The sequence below is a fragment of the Prionailurus bengalensis genome, chromosome E1 (genome assembly GCF_016509475.1).
Source record: "Prionailurus bengalensis isolate Pbe53 chromosome E1, Fcat_Pben_1.1_paternal_pri, whole genome shotgun sequence".
Lineage (NCBI taxonomy): Eukaryota > Metazoa > Chordata > Mammalia > Carnivora > Felidae > Prionailurus > Prionailurus bengalensis.
This window is the reverse complement of record NC_057347.1, coordinates 32,013,430-32,036,721: the sequence shown is the minus strand read 5'-3', so window position 1 is coordinate 32,036,721 and position 23,292 is coordinate 32,013,430. Positions and strand designations below refer to the sequence as shown.

The window sequence follows — 23,292 nt, the reverse complement described above, 5'->3', positions numbered from 1 at the left end:
GAGGAGATACAGAGAAGCTATTCTAGTCTGAGAGCTCAAATAGTGATTCCCAAGGCCTGTGTTCCCAGAGCCAGCAGCATCAGCATCACCTGGGAACTTGTTAGACACGTAGATTCTTGATTCCACCTCATACTTCCTGAATCAGAATCTCGGGGGTGGGACCAGCAATCTGTTTTAACAAGCTCTTGTAGGTCAATTTCAAGTACCCTAATATTGAGAACCATCTGGGCTAGAAATTAGTAATTTGAAAACATACTTTGTTTGAAGGACCTCAAATTCTTCAGTATGGCTCAACTTTAGACTAAATGTGGACAGTGGTTAAAGCTTGAGGATGTAAAGGCAGGCAAGATGGCAATGTGCACCATGTGCCCTTGTAAGGAATTTGTGCTGTATCAATTAGGATGATGGAGAGCTACTGAAATGTTTGTAAGCGGGGAATTACTAAGGAATTAGCTGTCAGAATAACTCTAGGAGCAGCATGAGAAATAGACAGAGTCCCTGACTGGATGAGGCTGGCCAAGGAAATAGGGTTATAATTGGTTGGGAGATTTAAAGATGTCACGGTTATAGAAGACTTCTAGAGGCAGGGAAAAGGACAGTCTAACTCCACATTAGGATGGGCTGAGGAGGAGGGAGAAGACACACAAAAGCCTGTATTAACCAGTGAGTAGAGGCACCTGTGTGGCTCAGTTGGTTGAGTGTCCGACTTCGGCTCAGGTCATCCAGGAACGGGTTCGAGCCCTGTGTTGGGCTCTGCGCTGACAGCTGGGAGCCTGGAGCCTGCTCCCGATTCTGCATCTGCCTCTCTCTCTGCCCTCACCGCCCCCCCCCCACCTTAATCCTCAACTGGTCTATCTGGCAGTTGATGTCATTTTTTGTTGTTTTCAAGCAAATCATCCTACAGGAAAAACATAATTACAATCTTGTCAAAATATATGTTTGCCTCTGATCCTCTCAGCTTCCTCTCCATTTTCCCTGCACCACCACCCCTCTCCCGTGCCCTCCCTCTGGCCACACCTCCACAACTTCTAAAGGACACACACAGGGTAAGGAGCAGGTATTAAGATGAATTCTCTGTTTCCACCAAAAGTCCCTCTTTCCTCTCCAAATTATGGATAATGAGGCCAAAAGTGTAATGACTGAAGGAATTTAGAAAGGTAATTACTGAAATAATGCCCCAAATGGTGGTGACTACCAGAGCAGCAACACTCACGTTATAGCTATCAGAGCCTCCTGAAACGTGATAAACACCTCGTGTTTGCAAACCCAGATGCGCCTAAGGAAATGTCCTATTAGCAAACTACCACAAGAACGCACTACATGGAACTCATTTTGATTTTGTAATGAGAAATCCCATTAAAGACGACTATAAATTGTGGCGGCCAACGAGTTTCGAAGGGGGTGCAGGAGCGAAGAAGTTTGGCAGGTTTGAGGGCCTTTCTCTGGGATCCTGTCCTTAGAAGCCCGTGATCTGCAGCCGGCTCTGCCTTCACTTGTCCCCGCTGATCACTGGAGAGTTGAAGTTGAAGGGAACGTTCACTGGTTCTCAAACCGAACCCCTTAGCTTTGAGGCTGCAGGGGAGAAGGGACGTTCCTAAAGCTTAGGCTCAAGCGTCCATAGAACTCTTAGCCCACTCCCAACTCTGATCCCTATGTCCTCAGCGGTAAGAGAACATTTTTTTCTATTCCAGGTGTTTCTGCACCTAGAATCACCAACGCGCCCTCCACCACCACCGCCCCTCCCACCCCCAGCTTTCATCTAGAGGCCCTAGGCTCTGCTGCCTCTTGTCTCCAACCCTTTGTGACGCCAGTGGCCCCAGGAAGAGCCCTAGTGCTCCACTCACAAAGGCAGGTGTAAACCACAGGTGTGTCAGTGCTCCGGGCGCTTCAGGCTGGCCTGGGCTCAGGTCCTGCCGCTCCAACCCCAAGGGCCCCCCAAAGGCGAGCCCTGACACCTCTATCCTTCACCATGGCCAGCCAGTTATGCCTCCCCGTCGCCCCTCGTCTCACAAACTTGAAACCCTTGATGCCGCAGGCGGGAGACGTCCAAGTGGGCATCTGCGTGGCGATCCAGCGCAGCGACGGGCGCATCCACCTCGCTGTGGTTACAGAGATCAAAAGAGAAAACGCTTGGGTCACGGTGGAGTGGGTCGAAAAGGGAGTCAAGAAGGGCAAGAAGGTTGACCTGGAGACCATATTCCTGCTGAATCCCGAGCTGGCCTCCGCTCAGCACCCCACGCCGTCCTCACTGCTGCCCTTGTCTCTAGCGCCCCCTTCGGCCATCGGGGACCAGTGCACGGCCACGCGGTGGATTGCGACCATCCCCCAGAAAAACGAAACGCCCTCAGGGGACAGCCCGGCTCTGAGAGTCCCCAGCAATCCCTGCCTGATGAAGCGGAAAAAGTCTCCCTGCCTACAGGAAATCGAGAAGCTACAAAAGCAGCGGGAGAAGCGCAGGCAGCTGCAGCTGCAGATCCGAGCCCAACGCGCCCTCAATGTCAACACAGGAAACCCCAACTACGAGATCATGCACATGATCGAAGAGTACCGCAGGCACCTGGACGGCAGCAAGGTGTCCAGCCTGGAGCCCCGGGAAGACCATCGGATCTGCGTCTGCGTGCGGAAGCGTCCTCTCAACCAGCGAGAGACCACCATGAAGGACCTGGACATCATCACCATCCCCTCGGACAACGTGGTCATGGTGCATGAGTCCAAGCAAAAGGTGGACCTCACTCGCTACCTAGAGAACCAGACCTTCTGTTTCGACCATGCCTTCGATGACACCGCCTCCAACGAGTTAGTGTACCAGTTCACGGCCCAGCCGCTGGTGGAGTCCATCTTCCGCAAGGGCATGGCCACCTGCTTTGCCTATGGGCAGACAGGCAGTGGGAAAACGCACACCATGGGCGGGGCCTTTTTGGGAAGGGACCAGGATTGCTCCAAAGGCATTTATGCCCTGGTGGCACGGGATGTCTTCCTCCTGCTCCAAACTGCAGCTTATGAGAAGCTGGGCCTCAAAGTCTACGGGACATTTTTTGAGATTTATGGGGGCAAGGTGTATGATCTGTTAAACTTGAAGAAGAAGCTGCAAGTCCTTGAGGATGGCAATCAGCAAGTCCAGGTGGTCGGACTTCAGGAGCAGGAGGTATGTTGTGTGGAGGACGTGCTGAACCTCGTGGAGCTAGGGAACAGCTGCCGGACTTCGGGACAGACATCAGTCAATGCCCACTCTTCCAGGAGCCATGCGGTGTTCCAGATCATCCTAAAGTCAGGAGGGAAACTGCATGGCAAGTTTTCCCTCGTTGACTTGGCTGGGAACGAAAGGGGAGCGGATACTGCCAAAGCCAACCGGAAACGGCAGCTGGAAGGGGCGGAGATTAATAAAAGCCTCCTGGCACTCAAAGAATGCATCCGGGCTTTGGGTCAGAACAAGTCCCATACCCCGTTCAGAGCCAGCAAACTCACGCAGGTGCTCCGGGACTCCTTCATAGGCCAGAACTCCTCCACTTGTATGATTGCTACTATCTCTCCAGGGATGGCCTCTTGTGAAAACACCCTCAACACTTTAAGATATGCAAACAGAGTGAAAGAATTAACTCTGGATTTAAGGCCCCACCATCTTTGTTTCTATCCGGTTGGACCTGAGGTGCCAAGGATGTTGGAGACTCACGTTAGAAATTCAAAAACATTCCTTCAAAGGGATGGAGTCATTAAAATACCTTGTATCCAGAGTGAAGAGGAAGAACAGGCTAAGCACACTGAAACACTGTCCACTCCATTAGGGGAGGATACAAGGACTTCGTGGACGGAATCAAGACAACCGCCATGGAACAACATCCAGGAGACATCTGGTGGGGTAAACTATGATGTTGATTTTTGCATTGCCCAGTTATTGTCCATTTTGGATCAGAAAATAGGTATTCTGACTGATATCCAAAAGAAACTGAAATTATTACAAGCTGACCTCCAAAAGAAGACCGAGTGTAGTGGAGCCAATGGCAAGAGGTCAGATCTGCAAAGTAATGGCAAAAGATAAGATCTGAAACAATGGATACACTGCTGTGGCCCCTACCTCTCTTATAAAAGAAAAAATGTCTAAATTATCTAGATATAAAGATCCTCCTGGAAAGCTTAAAACATCTTAAAATATGCTTGTCAGATATGTCCTCTTTCCTCTTCCTCTGTATTTTTGTGACTCGTTTACATTTCGTGGGATGTTGAAGTTCAACTAGGAACCACTTGCCTCCCCAGGGACATTTGGCAATGTCTGGAAACATTTTCAGTTGTCAAAATTGAGTTTGAGGCAGGGTAGTGATACTGGCATAGAGTGAGTAGAAGGCCAGAGTCGCTATTAAACATCCTACGATGTACCAGACAGCCTCCCATAAAAAATAATTATCTGGTTGAAAATATCAGTAGGTCCAGGGAGGCTTGGGAGGCCCTGCTGTAGAAAGAGCCTAGCTGTGATGAAACCAGATACCCTAAATGGGTGACTGGGAAGGCATCCCATTGTAGATTAAAGGGAGTAGAATTGGAACACACCAAGGGGTACACAATGGGGTAAATCTAATGATATCGACTCATGAATCTCTTTCTGTTGCACTGATGTGTAGATTCAAATTATTTCTAAGCTCTAGTCATAATGGGGAGTGGGAAAGGGAGGGATTTTCTTTAAGTGACTCTGCGTGAGAGAGATTTTTATTTTCAATCTTTGAGTTGAAGTTGCAAAGTACTGTGCTTCCTGAGAGTGATAAAATAAAGTGTGTGTGTGTGTGTGTGTGTGTGTGTGTTTAGGTGTGTGTGTGTGTGTGTGTGTATTTAGGTGTGTGTGTGTGTGTGTGTGTGTGTGTGTGTGTATTTAGCATTGGCTTTGTTGACTATGGTGTCTTTAAGCTTTTTTTCCTCTTACTCTTTGCCAAATTGTGTGCCTACATAATTCACATAAAAAGCTTTCCTCCATCAAATTAGGGTAAGCAGCAAGTCAACAAAGTGGTATAAGGGTTCTGGCCTGAAACAGGAAACATCCCATGAAGGCCTCACAGGTAATGTGGGAGATACCAATGCCTTAAATCAACTGAATAAGGAAAAGAATTCCTGATTCAGTGATCACTAAGTCCATCCTTTTGGGGAAAAAATTAAAAGAGATAGAAACTAATTTGGATATATAAATATAATAAGTACTCTAATACATATCTACCTTCAGCAAACATATCTATAAAATGCTATAATAAAATCATTAAGGATCTTTTGCTTCCAAGTCTCCCAGTTCCAAATTCTTTTCTTTAAATTTTTTTAAAGTTTATTTTTATTTATTTTGAGAGAGAGAGAGATAGAGAGCAGCCAGGGGAGAGAAACAGGGTGAGAGAGAGAGAGAGAGAGAGAGAGAGAGAATTCCAAGGAGGCTCCGCACTGTCAGCTCAGAGTCCAACGCAGGGCTCGAACTCAGGAACTGTGATCATGACCTGAGGTGAAACCAAGAGTCAGATGCTAAACCGACTGAGCCACGTAGGTGCCCCCGAACTCCTTTTTTAAAGAATAAATTGGGATGATTTGCAAAGAGAGTGCCTGGTAGACTGGGGAAACTTGGGGACAGAAAATGAATGTCCAAATTCTGTTACTACCTTTGGCAGACATGACTTACTGTTTTCAAAATTTTTCCTCTTAAGTTGCAAAGACTTCACTGGCACTAGGAAAACTGACACAAAACTACTATAGAGTAAAATAGTAATGTCCGAGCAAAAAACTATCACTATAAAACAATTAGAGTCATCAGGAACATCTGGTTTTCAGTAACGAGGCAATATTATGGTCTTTAAATAATTTTCTCCTCTGCTGCTTTATCTGCAGGGGTGGAGTTATATACTATTTGAAAACATTTTTTTAACATTTATTCATTTTTTTTTTAATTTTTTTTCCAACGTTTTTATTTATTTTTGGGACAGAGAGAGGCAGAGCATGAACGGGGGAGGGGCAGAGAGAGAGGGAGACATAGAATCGGAAACAGGCTCCAGGCTCTGAGCCATCAGCCCAGAGCCCGACGCGGGGCTCGAACTCACACACCGCGAGATCGTGACCTGGCTGAAGTCGGACGCTTAACCGACTGCGCCACCCAGGCGCCCCAACATTTATTCATTTTTGAGAGACAGAGAGAGACAGAGCATGAGTGGGGGAGGGACAGAGAGAGAGAGGGAGACAGAGGATCGGAAGCAGGTTCCAGGTTCTGAGCTGTCAGTACAGAGCCCAATGCAGGGCTCAAACTCAGGGATGCGAGATCATGACCTGAGATAAAGTCAAATGCTTAACGGACTGAGAGACACCCAGGAGTCTCTATACTATTGTTAAACCAAATAAAACTTTGGAGGTCTGTCCTAGTTTAGTACTAGATGATCTTTCCTTCAAAATGAGATTTTTTTTAACATAAATTATTTTTGTATGCAATGAAAAAGTATGGAGTTAAGCATCTGGCCTGGGTTCCAGTTTCAGTTTTATTATATAAATTATCTGTCAATTTTGGCAAGTCACTTAGTCCCACTGAACTTCTTTCTTTTATATGAACCAGGGTAATTATAGCACCTACTTCAAAAGATTGGAGGGTGGCTTTATTTTCTCCCTCCCTGTCCCCATCTTTTATGCCAATGACTAGTGCCTATCATTGTTCTTGTTGTTGTCGTTGTCCTTTTTCTACTATCATCTTCAACTCCACCCCACCCCTCCCCCCACCACCACTCCTGCAACACAAGTTTGGGGAGACTACTGGGAGTTTCAGCACCTGATATCAGTAACATCCATTTTTTTAATGACATGTAACATACAGTGGAGTGCACAAATCTTATCTATATGGCTCCATGAATGTTTACAAAGTGAACACCACTATATCAACACCACTTATAGAACGTAATGTCCCGGAAACGTCATTCCTGCCTCATTTCACTCTGTACTACCCTGCACCAAAGATAAGGATTCTTCTGACAAAAATCATCAAATATAAGTTTGCCTTCTCCCCCCACCCATATTTATGGGCTCATAAACTAGATCCTCTTGCATCTCTTACTTCAATTATCTATGACCGGCCTTTTTACATTGTTCTACATTGTTTCACTGCAAAAATACCTCATAATTTACGAATTTTACTCTTGATGGGAAATTGAGTTGTTTCTGTTTTAAACCATTACTAATGATGCTATGAACATTCTTACACATGTCGTTTGGTGCACGTTTATATGTGAAGTATGCCTGGGAACGGAATTCTTGGATCCATAGTATGTGTGTATTCAGCATAATAGGTCATGCGCCTGGGTAGCTCAGTCAGTTAAGCGTCCGCCTTCAGCTCAGGTCATGATCTAGTGATCTGTGAGTTCGAGCCTCGCATTAGGCTCTGTGCTCACAGCTCAGAGCCTGGAGTCTGCTTTGGATGCGGTGTCTCCCTTGCTCTCTGCCCCTCCCCTGCTCATGTTCTGCCTCCCTGTGTCTCTCAAAAATAATAAAAACATTTAAAAAAAGTTTATAAATAAATAAATAAATAAATAAATAAATAAATAAATAAAACATAGGTCATGCCAAGGAGTTTTCCAAAGAACTTGGACCAGTGTTACACAACCACCAGCATTTTATAAGAATGATGGGTCCTCCATATGTTTGCCTGCACTTAGTATTGTTATTTTATAAAATTCGAATTTTATACTATCTGACGTGTATGGAAATGTATCTCCTTACGTTTTTTTTTCCCCCCTGATAATTAAAGCTGAATATCTTTATGTATGTTTACTGGCTATTTAGCCATTGTCTCCCGTTCAATATATGCATTCTGGATGCAAATTCTTCTTTAGATATATGCATTGGAAATATCTTCTACCAGTCTGAGGAATGCCAATTCACCCTCTTAATGACATTTTTTAATGATCAGAAACTTATAGATTTAATGTTCAATTTGTCAATTTTTAAAATTTAATGGTTAAGCCCTATTTGGGAAGTCTCTACCCCAAATCATGAAAATATTTTCTTTAGTTGTCTTCTAAAACTTATGGTCTGGGCTCTGACTGGAGCCAGTGCCTGCTCATCTGCCTCCAAGGCAGCAGCAGAAGGAGCTAGCTGCAGGACCAGAGCCAACTGAGACTCCATGCATAGGGTATGAGATGCCCTTGGGTCTTCATCTGGGACCATGTTTGGCAAATCTGCCATGAAGACATGGCCTCGCCTTCTCAAAGCAACTCTCCTCAGTCTTAGGTTTCACTGAAATTTCATAACTTCTGACCTGGATCCCAAAGTTCCCCAAAAAGGCATTTTTTGTCTGTGGATGGTTGATAGATCACTGTTTATTGAAAAGGACAGGAACGCCTGGGTGGCTCAGAAGGCTAAACATCTGACTGCAGCTCAGGTCATGATCTCATGGTTCGTGGGTTGGAGCCCCATATCAGGCTCTGTGCTGACAGCTCAGAGCCTGGACCCTGCTTCAGATTCTGTGTCTCCCTCTCTCTCTGCCCCAGCCCCACTTGTACTCTCTCTCTCTCTCTCTCTCTCTCAAAAATAAATAAAACATTAAAAAAGACAATAAACAGGAGCTGGGACTTTCTATTCTACCATCTTGCTCACCCTATGAGTCTTATCTCACCCAGAGTTCTCTTTAGGGGAAGACTTTACTGATTCAATGTATTTAGTGGATAGAATATGATTTAGATTTAGTATTTTTTCTTACACAGTTTTAATAGGTTGTATTAATTTATTATCATAGAACTATAGTATACTCATTATCTTTAATGGTAATATTATTGGTTCCAAATTTTTCATTCCTGATATTGTACCTTTTTTTTTTCTTAGACTTGTCATATATTTATAAGTTATATCAGTCTTTTCAAAGGAACAACTTCTGGCCATTTTATTTTCTCTATTGTTATAGCTTTCCATTTTTCCTCCTTTGTATAATTTCCACTTTTTTTCACCTTTTTGAGCTCAATACCAGACCATTAATGTGTCAGCTTTTTTTGGGCTTTTAATATTATAAATTTCCCCTACATACTGATTTATCTACATAGAGTAAGGGCATGCCACATTGATCCATAGTTCTGATTTGCCCTTAAATTTAGAGGATAGCATGCATCACATCTTCACTGAAATTCACCATCATGGAAACTTGCCTTCCGAAAACTATGAGCTTGCTAAATTATCTACTGAGTTTTTAAGTCACTTTTCAACTGTTTTCTGTTTTTCCCTTTTGAATATTGATCTATGTATGCACAGCTTTGGATTCAGCAAATAGCTGAAGGAGAATTTGCACAGGAAGTGTATGTCTCATTCCTCTATGCTCCCCTTTTCTCCAAAATCATTCCTGTTGGCTTGTAGGCCTGAACTTCCATCTCAGCCTCCTATGAGACTTGGTCCCTGTGAGGCTGCAGCAATATTTACTTGGCTAACACTCATTTGGTCTTACGGTTTTCATTCAAGAATCAGCAAATGCCTCAAGGGGAAAAGACAGCAGCAGTGAATGTAATGGCTATCTCAATGTAGTTGTCTTTGTGATTTTCTTTTTTTTATAGCTTTGGCTTTTAGTCTATTCACAGAGTTATGCATCCCTTACCACAAATTTCAAACATTTCATCACTGCCAAAAGAAACCTTGTACCCCTCATGCATCACCCCTTAATTCCCATATCCCCAGCCCCAGGCAGTCACTAATGTACTTTCTGTCCCTGTGGCTCTCTGCAGTTTTGACCCTTTTTGTCCTGCCTTGTCCTTTCATTATTGTATTCAACTTTACTGTGCCCTTGGTAGGATAGCTTGTTATTCTATCTTGATGACACTATATTTGATGACATAAATAATTATGCATTTTATACATGACATTGTAGACAAGCTACATATTTTTAACAGCATTTCTTACAATAAGTTCTAATCAATCTCAACCAAATGAAAATTTCCATTCTATGTTGAAACTTAGCAAGTAAGGGAGAGCCGCATATCAAGATAGGTAACTAATGGCACCCATTGTTGGAAAGTGGATACAGGACAATGTTGAGTTTGTCGTTTGCCACCTAGAGAGATATATGTTAATTATTAATGAGCTTTTATCTGGTTTTTTGCTTACTCATTGTAGGTTTGGAAATTAAGGGGGCGTGCCTGGATGGCTCAGTTGGTTAAGTGGCGATCTTAGGCTCAGGTCATGATCTCTTGGTTCGTGAGTTCGACCCGCATCGGGCTCTGTGCTGACAGCTCAGAGCCTGGAGCCTGCTTCGGATTCTGTGTGTGTGTGTGTGTGTGTGTGTGTGTGTGTCTGCCCCTCCCCTACTCACTCTCTGTCTCTCAAAAAAATGAATAAACACCAAAAAATTAAAAAAAAAAGAAATTAAGGGAAAATGGAAGAAATTCCTGAGTGCAATTCATCCATAGATCTTAACCTTCCTTAGCAACAGCTGTGTAAACAAACTTATTTATGTATGTGTATATATACACACACAGTTTTACTTATATAGTTAGATATTTTCCCCTGGATTGTTACATGCACATCTGTAGAACACAAAAGCTCTCCTTTAGTAAAACAAAAGACAAAACAAACAAAACAAAAACTAAAAAACAAAAACAAACAAAAAAACACAAATTGCAGTCTTGCTAACTGGTTTCAGTGTATTGGCCTCTACTGAGTTGCCATTATTCCTTAACAAGTGCACATTAATGTCTCCGCCATTGCTAATTTTTTCCTGAGAATACATGGGGTCCTTGAAACGATCTCAAAACATGTAGCATAGAATTGAACATGAACTTCAGAAAACAAGACATTATGTAAATGAAAAAAAAACCTCAGAAAATTAATTGGGGTCCACTAAAAAGAGACTTGCTGGCTGTTCAAACAGATGTCCTGAAGTTAAAGAGGAGGGTTGTAAAGTAAATTGATGCCTTAACAAGATTGTTTGGAAAATGGCAGAGCTCCTAAAGTGAGAAAAATAAAATACTCTCAGTACTTTGGAAACATCCATTGACACACAGAAAGTTGACACGCTAATTACAAGCTTGCATCTGTTAATTAAAGGAACTTTTCTACATTCCTGTAGTGGACAAACTTATTTTGAATTGCTGCGTAACCTTGCAATTAATAAAACTGCTTTTAAGATACTGAACTTAAGTTTCATAATTTCAAATCCTCCTTCCCACAGTTAATCTATGATAGTAACGTTTTACAGGATCATTTTATTACTTTTTCTCAGGGAAATTATTTTCAACGATCTACATAATAAAACGGTATGAGAGTCCTAGGTAAATATTTATGTGTTGGTTCAATGAATAAGTGAATTATCTTTTCTTTGAAGTTCGATTACTGATTTAAAATATCAAGTAGCAGAAACACAGTGTCTAGTATGTGTTTCTTTTAAAAATGTCAAAATTATCTGTTACTCAAAGTGGAGAATATTATCTTCAAAGCAAACTTGTCATTGATGAAGAATTTGTGTGATTCCTTTTATTCTCCAAAAGAGCAACTGCTGAGAGAAAACCTTAAGGCATCATTTTCCTGAAGTGTGATTGTTTCTTCCTATTCAGGCCATTTCCTTTCTAATCTTAAATAAAAGTAATCTCAGTAATTAAAAAGAAAAAAAAAGAGGATTTTAATGGCTTAAAGAAGATATGGAACCAAATCAATGATTGGGGATAAAAATCGGACAGACCCAGGCAGCCTTCTCTATTGGTGTGTTTGAGGTGACCCTCAACTTGAATGAAGCTGTCTCCCAGACAGAGCTAGAATATAAGGGCTTGAATGGTCACAGAGGAAACAAATGGAATAATTGGGAGGAAGAAAAATGGGAGAAATCATCAAAGCAACAAGTACAAAGGGTTTTACCCTGAACTAATTGAAAATAAAAGTTAATGACATGGTTCCAGTTAATATACTACGCTCAGGCTTATGTTTGCCATGAGGTTTGTGAGGACAAAAAAAGAGAAAACTGTACTGGACCACAGTGACTCTAAATTGTCAATCTTATACTGACTCTCATTACACGATTCTAAATGCTGAGATTGAAACCAAATGAGCTAAGTGAGCAACAATGCCAGATTTAGAGTCAGTAACTGCATATAATTTCTTCACCCCCCCTTTTTTTATATTTTAAGTTATTTATTTATTTATTTATTTATATAATTTATTGTCAGATTGGTCTCCACACAACACCCAGTGCCCTCCTCCCTGCCCATCACCCACTTCCCCCCCACCCTTGCCCACCACCCCCCATCAACCCTCAGTTTGTTCTCAGTACCAAGAGTCTCTTATGGATTGCCTCCCTCCCTCTTTAGAACGTTTTTTTTTTTCCCTTTCCCCTCCACCATGGTCTTCTGTTAAGTTTCTCAAGATCCACCTATGAGTGAAAACATGATATCTTTCTCTGACTGACTTACTTCATTTAGCACAATACCTTCCAGTCCCACCCACGTTGCTGCAAATGGCCAGATTTCATTCTTTCTCATTACCAAGTAGTATTCCATTGTATATAATTTCAAGCTTTGCCATTGAGTAGCTATGTGACTTCAGACAAGTAATTTGACTTTCTGTATTCTTCATTATTCTTAAATCTTTTTTTTTAAAGTCTAGAAATGCAACACTAATTTCACAGAGTGATATTGGAAAATCAACATTAAAATGTTCAGTAAAAGATTTTATTGATAATCTTCTGGGATGCTAAAGATAGAAACATGGGCATATAATTATCTCTGCCTTTAAGGAACTTATCATTTAAATGAGGAGACAAAGCCTTGCACAACTGAGAAATACATTTAAAAAATGTGTTATCCTGGTATAAAAGGTACTATGGGACAACAGAAGTTGATGGTTAATTTAGCCAAAGGGGTATTGGAAAACTTCCAAAATGATCCACTCCTAAGTCTGGAATGATGAAGGAAGAAACTGGTAGATCTAAAATGAAAAAATGGGGTTGCCTGGCTGGCTTAGTCAGTTAAGTGCCTGACTTCAACTAAAGTCATGATCTCATGGTTCATGAGTTTGAGCCCCACATCAGGCTCTCTGCTGTCAGCACAGAGCCTGCTTGGGATTCTCTGTCACCATCCCTTTATACCCTTCCCCTGCTTGTTCTCTCTTTCTCTTTCTCTCTCAAAAATAAATAAACTTTTTTTTTAATAAAATAAAAGGGCCACCTGGGTGGCTCAGTCAGTTAAGCATCTGACTTCAGCTCAGGTCATGATCTCATGGTTCGTGGATTCAAGCCCCGCACTGGGCCCCGCGTCAGACTCTGTGCTGATAGCTCAGAGCCTGGAGCCTGCTTTGGATTCTGTGTCTCCCTCTCACTCTGCCCCTGCCCTGCTCACACCCTGTGTCCCTCTCAACAATGAATAAACATTAAAAAAAAATAAATAAAATAAAATAATAAAATAAAATAAAATAAAGTGAAATGAAAGAATAGATATTCAAAGCAGTAAGTAGGCTGAATTCTTTGGTATTAGGAAAGGAAAACCAGCCAAAAGCTGGCTCAACACTGTCATTCTCAATAAAATGTAGGCTCTTTGAGAGCAGGGACAATATATTACTTGGTTTATATTTTTAGCATCTCACATGATCCCTGACACTATAGAAACTCAACACTCGTGTGGGGATATTTGTATTTTCTGTCAGTTTCACCTAGCTAGGGTTGACGAAAAAGTATAGATCTTTGTTTTAAAAAATCAATATATTTTGAGAAATTATTCTGTCTAGTAGCAGAAAGTAAAATCTTTGCATGGGCAGTTGCCACAAGTGAATGTCTTGTCTTTAGCCTTTGCTTATCTGACAAACAGTCTAAAGAAGGAGTCATATCCTCACATTGGCCCCTACCTGGCCTCAGCTCTCCAACCTGACATCTAGCAAGCAGCTCCATGGAACACCTGCTAATGCTAGTCATCTGTCTTAGCCACAGGGCTCCTCTAGGTCCTTTGGCATCCACTGTCACATCTCTGCCACAGTCAACCCTACAGGAAAACATTTGGTTCTTAGCTGCCACCTACCAGAGATGCACCCTGAGGCCCTGGAGGCGTGGATTCAGCCACTGCTTGGCCACATGCAGTTCTCTCTACACTTGCAGGGGACTCATAAACATCTTAAAACCCAACCAGGAATCTGAACATAGGACTCCTTGGGTCCTTAAATCATTGTAGGGTTTGACCACCACCTTTTAGGGTATGTTTCAAAGAGAAGATATACACAACATACTTCTGCCTCTATTATCCCTCTCATGTTCTCTCCCATTCAATACCTCGTGGAATCTTATTTGGGCAAGCAGGTAGGAAAAACTGTTGCTTAAAGAATAAACTTTATAGCATGAGTCCTATAGGTACATATTTTAGAAAACAAAAGACTCTCCCCCTTGCACTTCTGAAAGCGTTTTCTTGCAAGACCACTGTCTCTACTGTCCATTCCAAAAGTCGATTTTAATATCCAGAAATAGAATATTGACACTAAATTCTATGTTAACAACCCTCTCCTAAAAGGTGTGATCCTATAATTTCCTAGCTGCTAGGGTAAGGAGTGAGAGTACAAGGAAGTATGTTTCAAAGATGAGGCCAACGAAGGAAAAGGGGGAGCTACATCAGTCAATAATTCATTATATTCACACACCTGCCCTCCTCCTCATAAGAAACAAAGGACCAAGGGAAGAGATGATGTTATTGTTATTGACTCCTGTGTCCCCAGCACCTAAAACAGCACCTGGTACATAAATGAAAATAAATGTTAAATGATGAATTGTACATAAGGTGTCTCAAAGATTTCCCACCAATGCAATCATTCAGAAAAACATTCAGGGATTAAAGGGCAAGAGATAGAAATCTGAGAACATGAGTATTTAAAAGAATATTTATAAAGATAGTGGAAAATTATCAGTGAAGAAGGATGAGAAGGAGAGGTCAGAAAAGTGAAAGAAAAACCAGTGGGGGCAGGGGAGGGTGGGAAATTGGCACAGAAAACACTGGAGAAGAGAATTTAAGGAGAGAATAGTTTACAATGTTAAAAAAAATAAAACCACAGATTGAATAAAATAAACAAGAGTAGGTCGGTGGTTTCTGACAATGTATAGGTCATTAATAACATCTGAGATCTCAGCCTGAATGAAATGGTTGGTCCAGAGGTCATTTTGCAAGGAGTTGAACAGGCAGAGAACAGTCTGGGTAATGAATGTGAAAGTGCTTCATAAATTCTGAACCCCTTTACAAATACAATTAGGATACACAGCTGGTCAGTTTCAGGGTCTGGCTATTGCTCATTCACCAAACTTTTTGAATTCAGCTTTTTTTTTTATTTTATTTTATTTTGTTTTATTTTATTTTATTTATTTATTTATTTAGTCTTCGGGCATACACTTCCTAAGGCTTTAGCAGACTATGTTGCAATCAATGGAGAACTTAAGGAAACAGATGTCCTTAAATTTTAAGATCTTGGACCTTAACCTAATCTTCCATATACGTCCCACGTGTAAAAAAGCACACTATCATTAAACAATCTCCGAATAGTCCCCACTGTTAGTGCCAGGTCATCTCCCTGATGCCAAAAGTTTAGCAGCTTTAGCTTAGCTTCATGAAAACTTCTGATTTGTTCGGGCAAAATTGATACACATTTAAATATGGCCTTGACTGCAGCCATGAGATTTGGAACATAGTCTACCACTTGGCCATCCCTCAGAACTGGACCGGATTGCATTCGTTTCAATCCCTCTTCTTTCTTGCCTCGTTTATCTCTGGTTTCCATCTTGTATAGATTCCTTGTCAATCAAGTCAGCTTGCCACATGCAACACAGACTTAAACTATTATTAATCATACTCTGAGAGGTTTCTTTCTCTGCCCTGAGCCCATGCTTCTCAAAAATCCTTATTCTTAATCTCCTTGTAATGACATCTAATTGTCAAAACGTTAATATGAGGCATAAAATAGCAGTTTTATTAGATTAGTTACATATAAATGATTCAGAAAGTAATGAATTGAGTATATTCTTTTTTTAGGGACACTGGCAGGTATTAATATTTAAAAGATGCCGCCACTCTTTGAGATTTTTCTACCAGAACCCTGCAACTTATCTGTTCGCCCAAGAATTGTTTATGAAGAAAAGTCATCAAATGAAGTAATTTCGTATTTATTTTTATCGGCAAAACAGTGACATCTATTGTTCAATGTTATATAAAATAGAATTTAAAGATCAAAAGCAAAGATCTGAAGCATTCGTTTCAGAATAATAGCTCTCTTAAAACTAATAGGTAATACCTAAACATTCATTTTTAATATGAAATCAAATCCAGCTGATTATTTAGGAATATGAACATTTACTCACTATTCAAAAGCCCCAGGATCTGTCTAGTTGCTAAAAAATAGGGAGGGAGAAATAAGGCAATAAAAATATGGGATGTGATTCTTAAAGTTAGCTGCATTTTACAACAGATGTGTTTTTCTCTTCACAAATCACTCAAATACATACAAATGAAATTTGTGAATGCCCAAACTGAATTCTGAGTTCAAGGCAAGTTTCTTTTTCCATCTTGCCCCTGTTGTTAGGTAAATCTATGAACTATAAAAGTTGTTTACTGTCTTGGCTATCGTTTATTGTTTAGAAGAGAACGGGGCTTGACCCGAAGATGATCAATTTCCTTCTAGCTCTTGCTTTTTTCTAAGATGTCATTCACAACCATTCAATTAAGCAAAATTTTTAAAAGTTGACAATACCGAGGCCATGAGGAATCAAAATTCTCAAACACTGCTTGTAAAAGCATAAATCACTACACTCCCTTTTCAAAGCAATTTGACAATATCTTGTAAATTTTAAGATGGACATATCCCATCATCCACCATTTCCATTTGGTAAGCACTCCAGAAAGAATTTTCACACATTATATTTTCAAGAAATACAACAGTGTAATATTGAAAATGTTGTAATAAATTATCTATTACAAGAGAGTAGATAAAATCTTGCACATATATCTATTGATATACTTTAAAACATACAACGGTTGAATTAGAGTAGAGTCTATCAACATAGGTAAATCTCAATCAAACAATATTAATAAAAGAAACCAGTTCCAGAATGATATGTGCCAAGTGATCTTATGTATCATGTAAAAGACCTGCATAATATTCTATTCATTTATATGGACACATCATATGTAAAAAAGTATACAACAATCATGAAGATAATAAATACCCCTTTCAGGAGAATGTTCACCTCTGGAAATAAAAGCCAGTGAATGTAGTAAAAAATGGGCACTTAATTATATGGAATCTTAAATGTTTTCCTTATTGAAAAATAGGTAACAAATCAGAAGCAAAATAAGGCAAAATTAGAAGTTGTTATAAATGAATGATGGGTGCATTGATTCATATACAAAAATTATACTTTTTACCATGTTTGAAACCTTTGATAACTTTGTTATAAATGGCATTAAAATACTAGGTTGAAATCATACAGAAAAGTGAGTCTCTAGCTAAATGAGAGCCAAAATAAATAATTGAGATGACGCAGGGGAATAAAAGAGTTTAATTTTATGAGAAAACATGTAATAAACATGATATGGTTTTTTAAAAAATGATCGGCCAATTCACTGAAAATGATTATATTTGTGGTCATGTGTGAATATGACATTTACCATCACATACAAATTTACCACCAACCAGCAACAAAAGAAATAAGAGCCTCAACACATGGCCCTTTAAAGAAACCTAAACGTGACACTATAAGCATTTTTCAGTACATGACATAGTAGATAATATTTCAAAACATGGCTACAAGAACCCTAATGTGACTTCAAAGAGCTTCTGAGCAGTGGTTCACTCTGATTGCAAGACGTTCCATTTGCCAGAAGCTCTAGATACTGCTAATGGGGAGGGAAAAACTGGAGACTGCCCATTGTTACCTGGGGTCTTGGCCCCTGAGAACAGTATGTTCTTCTGTTATCAGAATATTTCATTTTAAAATAAATTTCTAAAATAATAAAAAAATGATCAAACTGATCATCATATTTTGGAAAAATAATCAGCCTTTGAAGATGTAAGACTTAAAAAGTGTAATTTTGGAGAATAACAATGAACGGGCTTTTGTTTAGACACCTAGCAGTCTGAAAGCTCTCTCTCTTAAGACGTATGCAACCTCTATAGTCATTGTTTTCAATTAATATTTTTGAGCTTATATTACATGACAACACTCAGTTGAGTGTTCATTGACTTCTCATAGCCTTCTTAGATAAATGTCATGGAGGTCACTGAGGTTTATTTATGTGCAGAGAAAGTTGGAGGAGTCCAGAGAGGACATGCAATCCAAGCTGGGTCCTAACAGAATAGGACAAGAGGCACATATATCACTTCCAGAGTTCTCCTCCCAGCCTACCTTGTACCCTTCATTTCAAGTCTCTTCGCTGCCACTTCCTCTCTCCAGCCCTGTATTCAAGTAGGAAGGCTGGTTGTTGCTTTCTACTCACATACAAATTTGAAAACCTGTGCCATGGCTACCATTTTCTGGTCTGGGGTAATATGGAGGAAGCATCTCATGATCTCATGACATCTCCTCACACTTTGCTGAGGGAATATGTCATGGCACAGACTACAAGAAGACATAGAAACTCAGTGGTCAATTGTCAAGCCCCTATGGACATGCTCATGTGGGTAAAGAAGTAAGAAGTTGGGCAACACCATCCATTTAAAGCATAGGTTGTAGGTGGTTTGGGGTCTCTTATCCTGCTATCTCTAAATATCTCCTTGCCCCCTATTTTTAAAAGTTACCATTCACTTCTATTCATATTAAATGTGTTAATTGTATTAATATTAATAAAATATATATAAACTTTCTATTTCTGACATAAGGAATCACAATAAACTTGGTGGCTTAAAAGGTAGCATACACTTGTAGTTCTGCAGGTCAGAAGTCTACTGTCACTGGGCTAAAATCAAAATGTTGGCAGAACTGTATTTCTTTCTAAAGGAGAATTCATTCCTTTGCATTTTCCAGCTCCTGGAGTTTAGCCATATTCCTTGGCTCGTGGCCCCTTTCCTCCATCCTGAAAGCTGGCAAAGTTGCATCTCCCTGATCTCTCCTCTATCATCACCTCTTTCTCTCTGATTACAACTTTTAAGGATTCGTGCGATTACATTGGACCAATCCAGACAATGCAGGATAATATTTCTATTTCAGAGTCGTTAACCTGAATCACATCTGGAGAGTCTCACCATGCGAAGTGGCATATCCACAGGTTTGAGTTGTGGCCATCTTTTGGTGTAGATTTAAAAATAGTAACGGCATCAACATAAAGTGAAGATATGAGTAGAGAGGTAACCCTTACTTGCTTAGTTGTCTGGTCCTTTACATACATTATCTTATGGAATTTTCAAAACAACTCAGGAAGTTAGATGATAATACCCAAAGTAAGCAGATAAAAAAAAAAGGATTTCAGAGAAGTTTAGTGATTTACCCTAAGTCACATAGTTTAGAGGCATCCATTCCAGGAGTTGAACACAGCCTACCTTCTGCAGTAGGCTTCTTAAGGCAGTAGATCAATCTAAAATTAAGAGGTGTATTTTAGAGGAAGACATATTGCCAACATGCAGAAGTTTAAAATCACTTTTTAGTTTAAATAATTTATTTGCAAATCTGACCATTAATCGAAACCTGGCATATTAGTGTCTGCTTCTCCTAGAAACACTCTCTCAGTAAAAGACATATAGTGTGTGTCCTGATTACTCAGTTGGAAAACTCCCTGCTTTTTTGCTGTTCTGTCCCTGTTACATCACCACCATTCATTCATCGTGAAGACATCACCAGACATCCTCCTCCTGTCTCTTGCCTTTAACTATGTCACAAACTCACCTATTCCCACTGCCACTCCTTTGGTGCCCATGAAAATCTTCTCTCTCATGTCTGACTGCAATAGCCTTCTGACTGGTTCTCTTGCCTCCTGTATTGCCTGCCCCACACCTACCACCCATTTTCCCTCCTTAGAAGAAGAGTCAACTCTTTAAAATTTTCATCTCAGCCAGAAAGTCACTTGCTTGAAGCTTTTGGAAGGCTCCCCATTTCCCTCACCTCCTCTGAGACAAAGGATAAACTCTTGATCCTAATAGACCTGCCCAATTGACTCCTGCTTTCCTCTTCAATCTAATTTATCTCACAACCACCTCATACTTCTTCCTTCTCTCCTTCACACAAGTTCATGTTGTACTGACTTTCTTTCCATTTCCAAAATATCAATTTCCATCTCTCCCCCTCCATCCATCTCCTTCTTTTTTCCCCTCTTCTGTTCTCTCTCTCTCTCTCTCTCTCTCTCTCCTTCTCTTCTCCTCTATCCTTCACCCTCCCTTCCTCTCTCTCTCTCTCTTTCTGAGTCTCTCCCTCTCTCTCAAAGGTGTGCACAATCTCTTCACCTGGACTTTCCCATATCTGTTCCTCTGGAAAACTCTCAGGGAGATCTCCACATGTATGACTTCTGCACATTCTTCTCTGTGTTCCCAAATCTGAATTAGTGACCCTCATATATGTTCTTACAGCATCATGTATATCAAAACACTTTTTACTCTGTAGTTTTCTTTTCTGTTCATAGCCTCACTATAGAACTAGACCCTACATTGGAGTATAGGGGCCATATCTTCAAATATTTGCAACTTTTGATTACATATTTGCCTTTTTCTGAGGGCACAAATACTTACATATGCATCTTTTATGATTAGGATTTCTACATATAGTCTCCAATTCAAAGCTAGTAAGACACAAATATTTAAAATTTCCGCAGCTACCGACAAGAAAAGAAGTAACTGAATTTTTATAACAGAGTTATACTTCAGATTATGGTAAATTTTTAGATTGAGCATAACTGTTAGAGTTTCTGCCATAAATTTTCATATTCTGATATCTCTGTCCATGTAGTCAGCTAGGCGGCTCCCAAATCATTGTATACAGTATCTTTCTCATAAATAACTGAAGATATGTATGCTTGTCTCCCACAAAGATGAATAATTGGGAATGTTTTTTATTCATAAGTACATCAAGTCTGAGACTAAAAGAATTAAAACAAGAACTTTGCTTTAAGTCAATCAACTTCTGGAGCCAACACAAAAACATGTTAAACTTGATGGCTATAGTATTTCTTTCCAGTTTGTTCCCTATTGTGCACAAAATAGAAGAAGGGACATGTTTCAAACCAATCTTTTATATTGAAATTATGTTTTTAAACCAAGTAACTCATTTAATGGACTAAAAAAAAATTTAGTGTGAAAACAAGTGGTTTTTCAACTGAGTGCTTTATATTTTAATTGTCTGTTTTTGAGTGATTAAACACACGCTGACTGACCATCATAACAATCAAATTAACAAAACAGCTGCAAATGTTAGTTCAGGCGTAATGTATCTCTTTTTGGCCCACTTACATTTGCTCCTGCTGGAGAACTCAAAGTTTAGTTCTCAGGTTTTGTCAAGGAAAGTAGACTTGAACTTTGAGGATAGTTAGATTGCGGAACGAAACAAAGCAATTTTCACAGGGTAATAGCAAGAGCATCATCAGAAGACAATATTGAGTATGTCGAATACATAAAATACATTCAGAATTATAGCCTGCATCTATTTGACAGACCTGAGGCAGTTACTGTCTGCTGCTACAGTTTTCACATAGATGCAAGAAAAAAGGGTCCTCATGCTTTCTGTGAGGTTGTGGCAGCCAAGATTGAAGGGGAGAATACAGAACAAATCATGGTAATATAGGGAAAAATATGGAGAGATAATTTTTGCAACTCAGAAATAACCTTTGAAAAAGTGAAACAGTGAAGAGCCTCCTTTACTACAAAACATAATATAAAATTTGAGTTAAATATATAATTATATAATATTAATAACATATATTTATATAATATTTCACTATTGTATATAATGTACTATGATATACTAAACTATACTATATAATACTTATATTTATATAATATAATATATATAATTTATTCTATATTACAGCTATTAATTTATTATATATTATTTATATAATAATATAAAACTTGAGTTAAATAATTATATATTATTATATACATTAACAATATATTACTGTTATATATAAAATATATTATATATCATATAATATAACATATATTACATACAACATATGTGTTATATGTAATATATGTATATAATACATATTATGTTACATATAATATATATTACATATAATATATACGCATATGATATATAATATAATATAACATACATTACTTATGATATATATTATATGTAATATATAATGTAACATATGATATATATACATATATAGGGAAAAGAAAACCATAATGCCATGTTATTCCTCATTGCTGCTATAGAGTCAAATAGAACTGGTTACAGAAGTGATGTATCTGTCATCAAAACGTTACTTCTTTACTTTTTTTAAAAAAAATTTTAATGTTTATTTTTTTTGAGAGAGAGAGACAGACAGTGGGGAAGAGGAAGTGAGAAGGGGGGAGACACAGAAGCCAAAGCAGGTTCCAGGATCTGAGCTATCAGCACAGAGCCCAACAGGGGGCTTGAACTCACAAACTGTGAGATCATGACCTGAGCCAAAGTCAGATGCTCAACCATCTGAGCCACTCAGGCACCCCTACTTCTTGACTTCTATTGATTTTCTGACTTTCTCATTATGTGAAAGATATGGATAGACTGAAAAGATTATTTTCATATTTTCTTTAGGTTAATTCTCTTACTAAATTCTGAGCATGAGAAAAGATTGTTATTTTGCCTTGCAAATTCTACTAGAGTTTTTAATAAAAGCATTTTATATTTTACATTGCATTTTCATACATCATATTATATCTCACACTAGTACTGCAAGGTTGACTAATAAGAGTTTTAGTTGGGCTTCCCTGGAATCAGACTCTGAAATGAGGTTTTATATGCAAAAGATATAGTAAGGAAAAGATCCCAAAGAAGTAAAGGAATCCTGAGTAAGGTTGCCCTTTTATCAGAAAAAAAAAAAATGGATAGAGTGTAACTTAATCTCACGTGCATGGAAATTTTAGAGTACAAGTTATGTTTCAGAATTTTACTGATCTGAGATAGGGATCTAAGCTTCCATATGCCCACTGCCTTCAGACACTGGCTAAGCATTTCCAACGGGGACACGTTTTTTCCAGGTAACTCTGTCTCATCCCATTTGCAAGCAAAATAGGTTTCAATAGCCCAAAGGCCATCCTTTGTTTGCCGTTGGAAGCAAAAACACACAGAAGTTAGGAGTAGGGAGGGAAACAGCAAACAGTATTTTAAAAAGTAATCCAAAGAGATCTGAGTGGAACACAAACACTAACACCACAGTCAGGTTTTACCAGCTCATGTTACAA

At 39.4% G+C, this 23,292-nt stretch overlaps 1 protein-coding gene and 1 non-coding gene across 2 annotated transcripts; both read left to right on the top strand.

The window, feature by feature from the left end:
- The first annotated feature begins 1,845 nt into the window (after nucleotides 1-1,845).
- KIF2B (kinesin family member 2B) lies at nucleotides 1,846-4,162 on the top strand. The gene has a single exon (XM_043584021.1). It carries the CDS (start codon nucleotides 1,970-1,972, stop codon nucleotides 4,034-4,036), a length of 2,067 nt encoding a protein of 688 aa, XP_043439956.1. The 5' UTR covers nucleotides 1,846-1,969; the 3' UTR covers nucleotides 4,037-4,162.
- Nucleotides 4,163-21,532: 17,370 nt separating this feature from the next.
- LOC122486226 lies at nucleotides 21,533-21,661 on the top strand. The gene has a single exon (XR_006298075.1). It is a non-coding gene; the product is annotated as a small nucleolar RNA SNORA31 (small nucleolar RNA).
- Nucleotides 21,662-23,292: the final 1,631 nt, after the last annotated feature.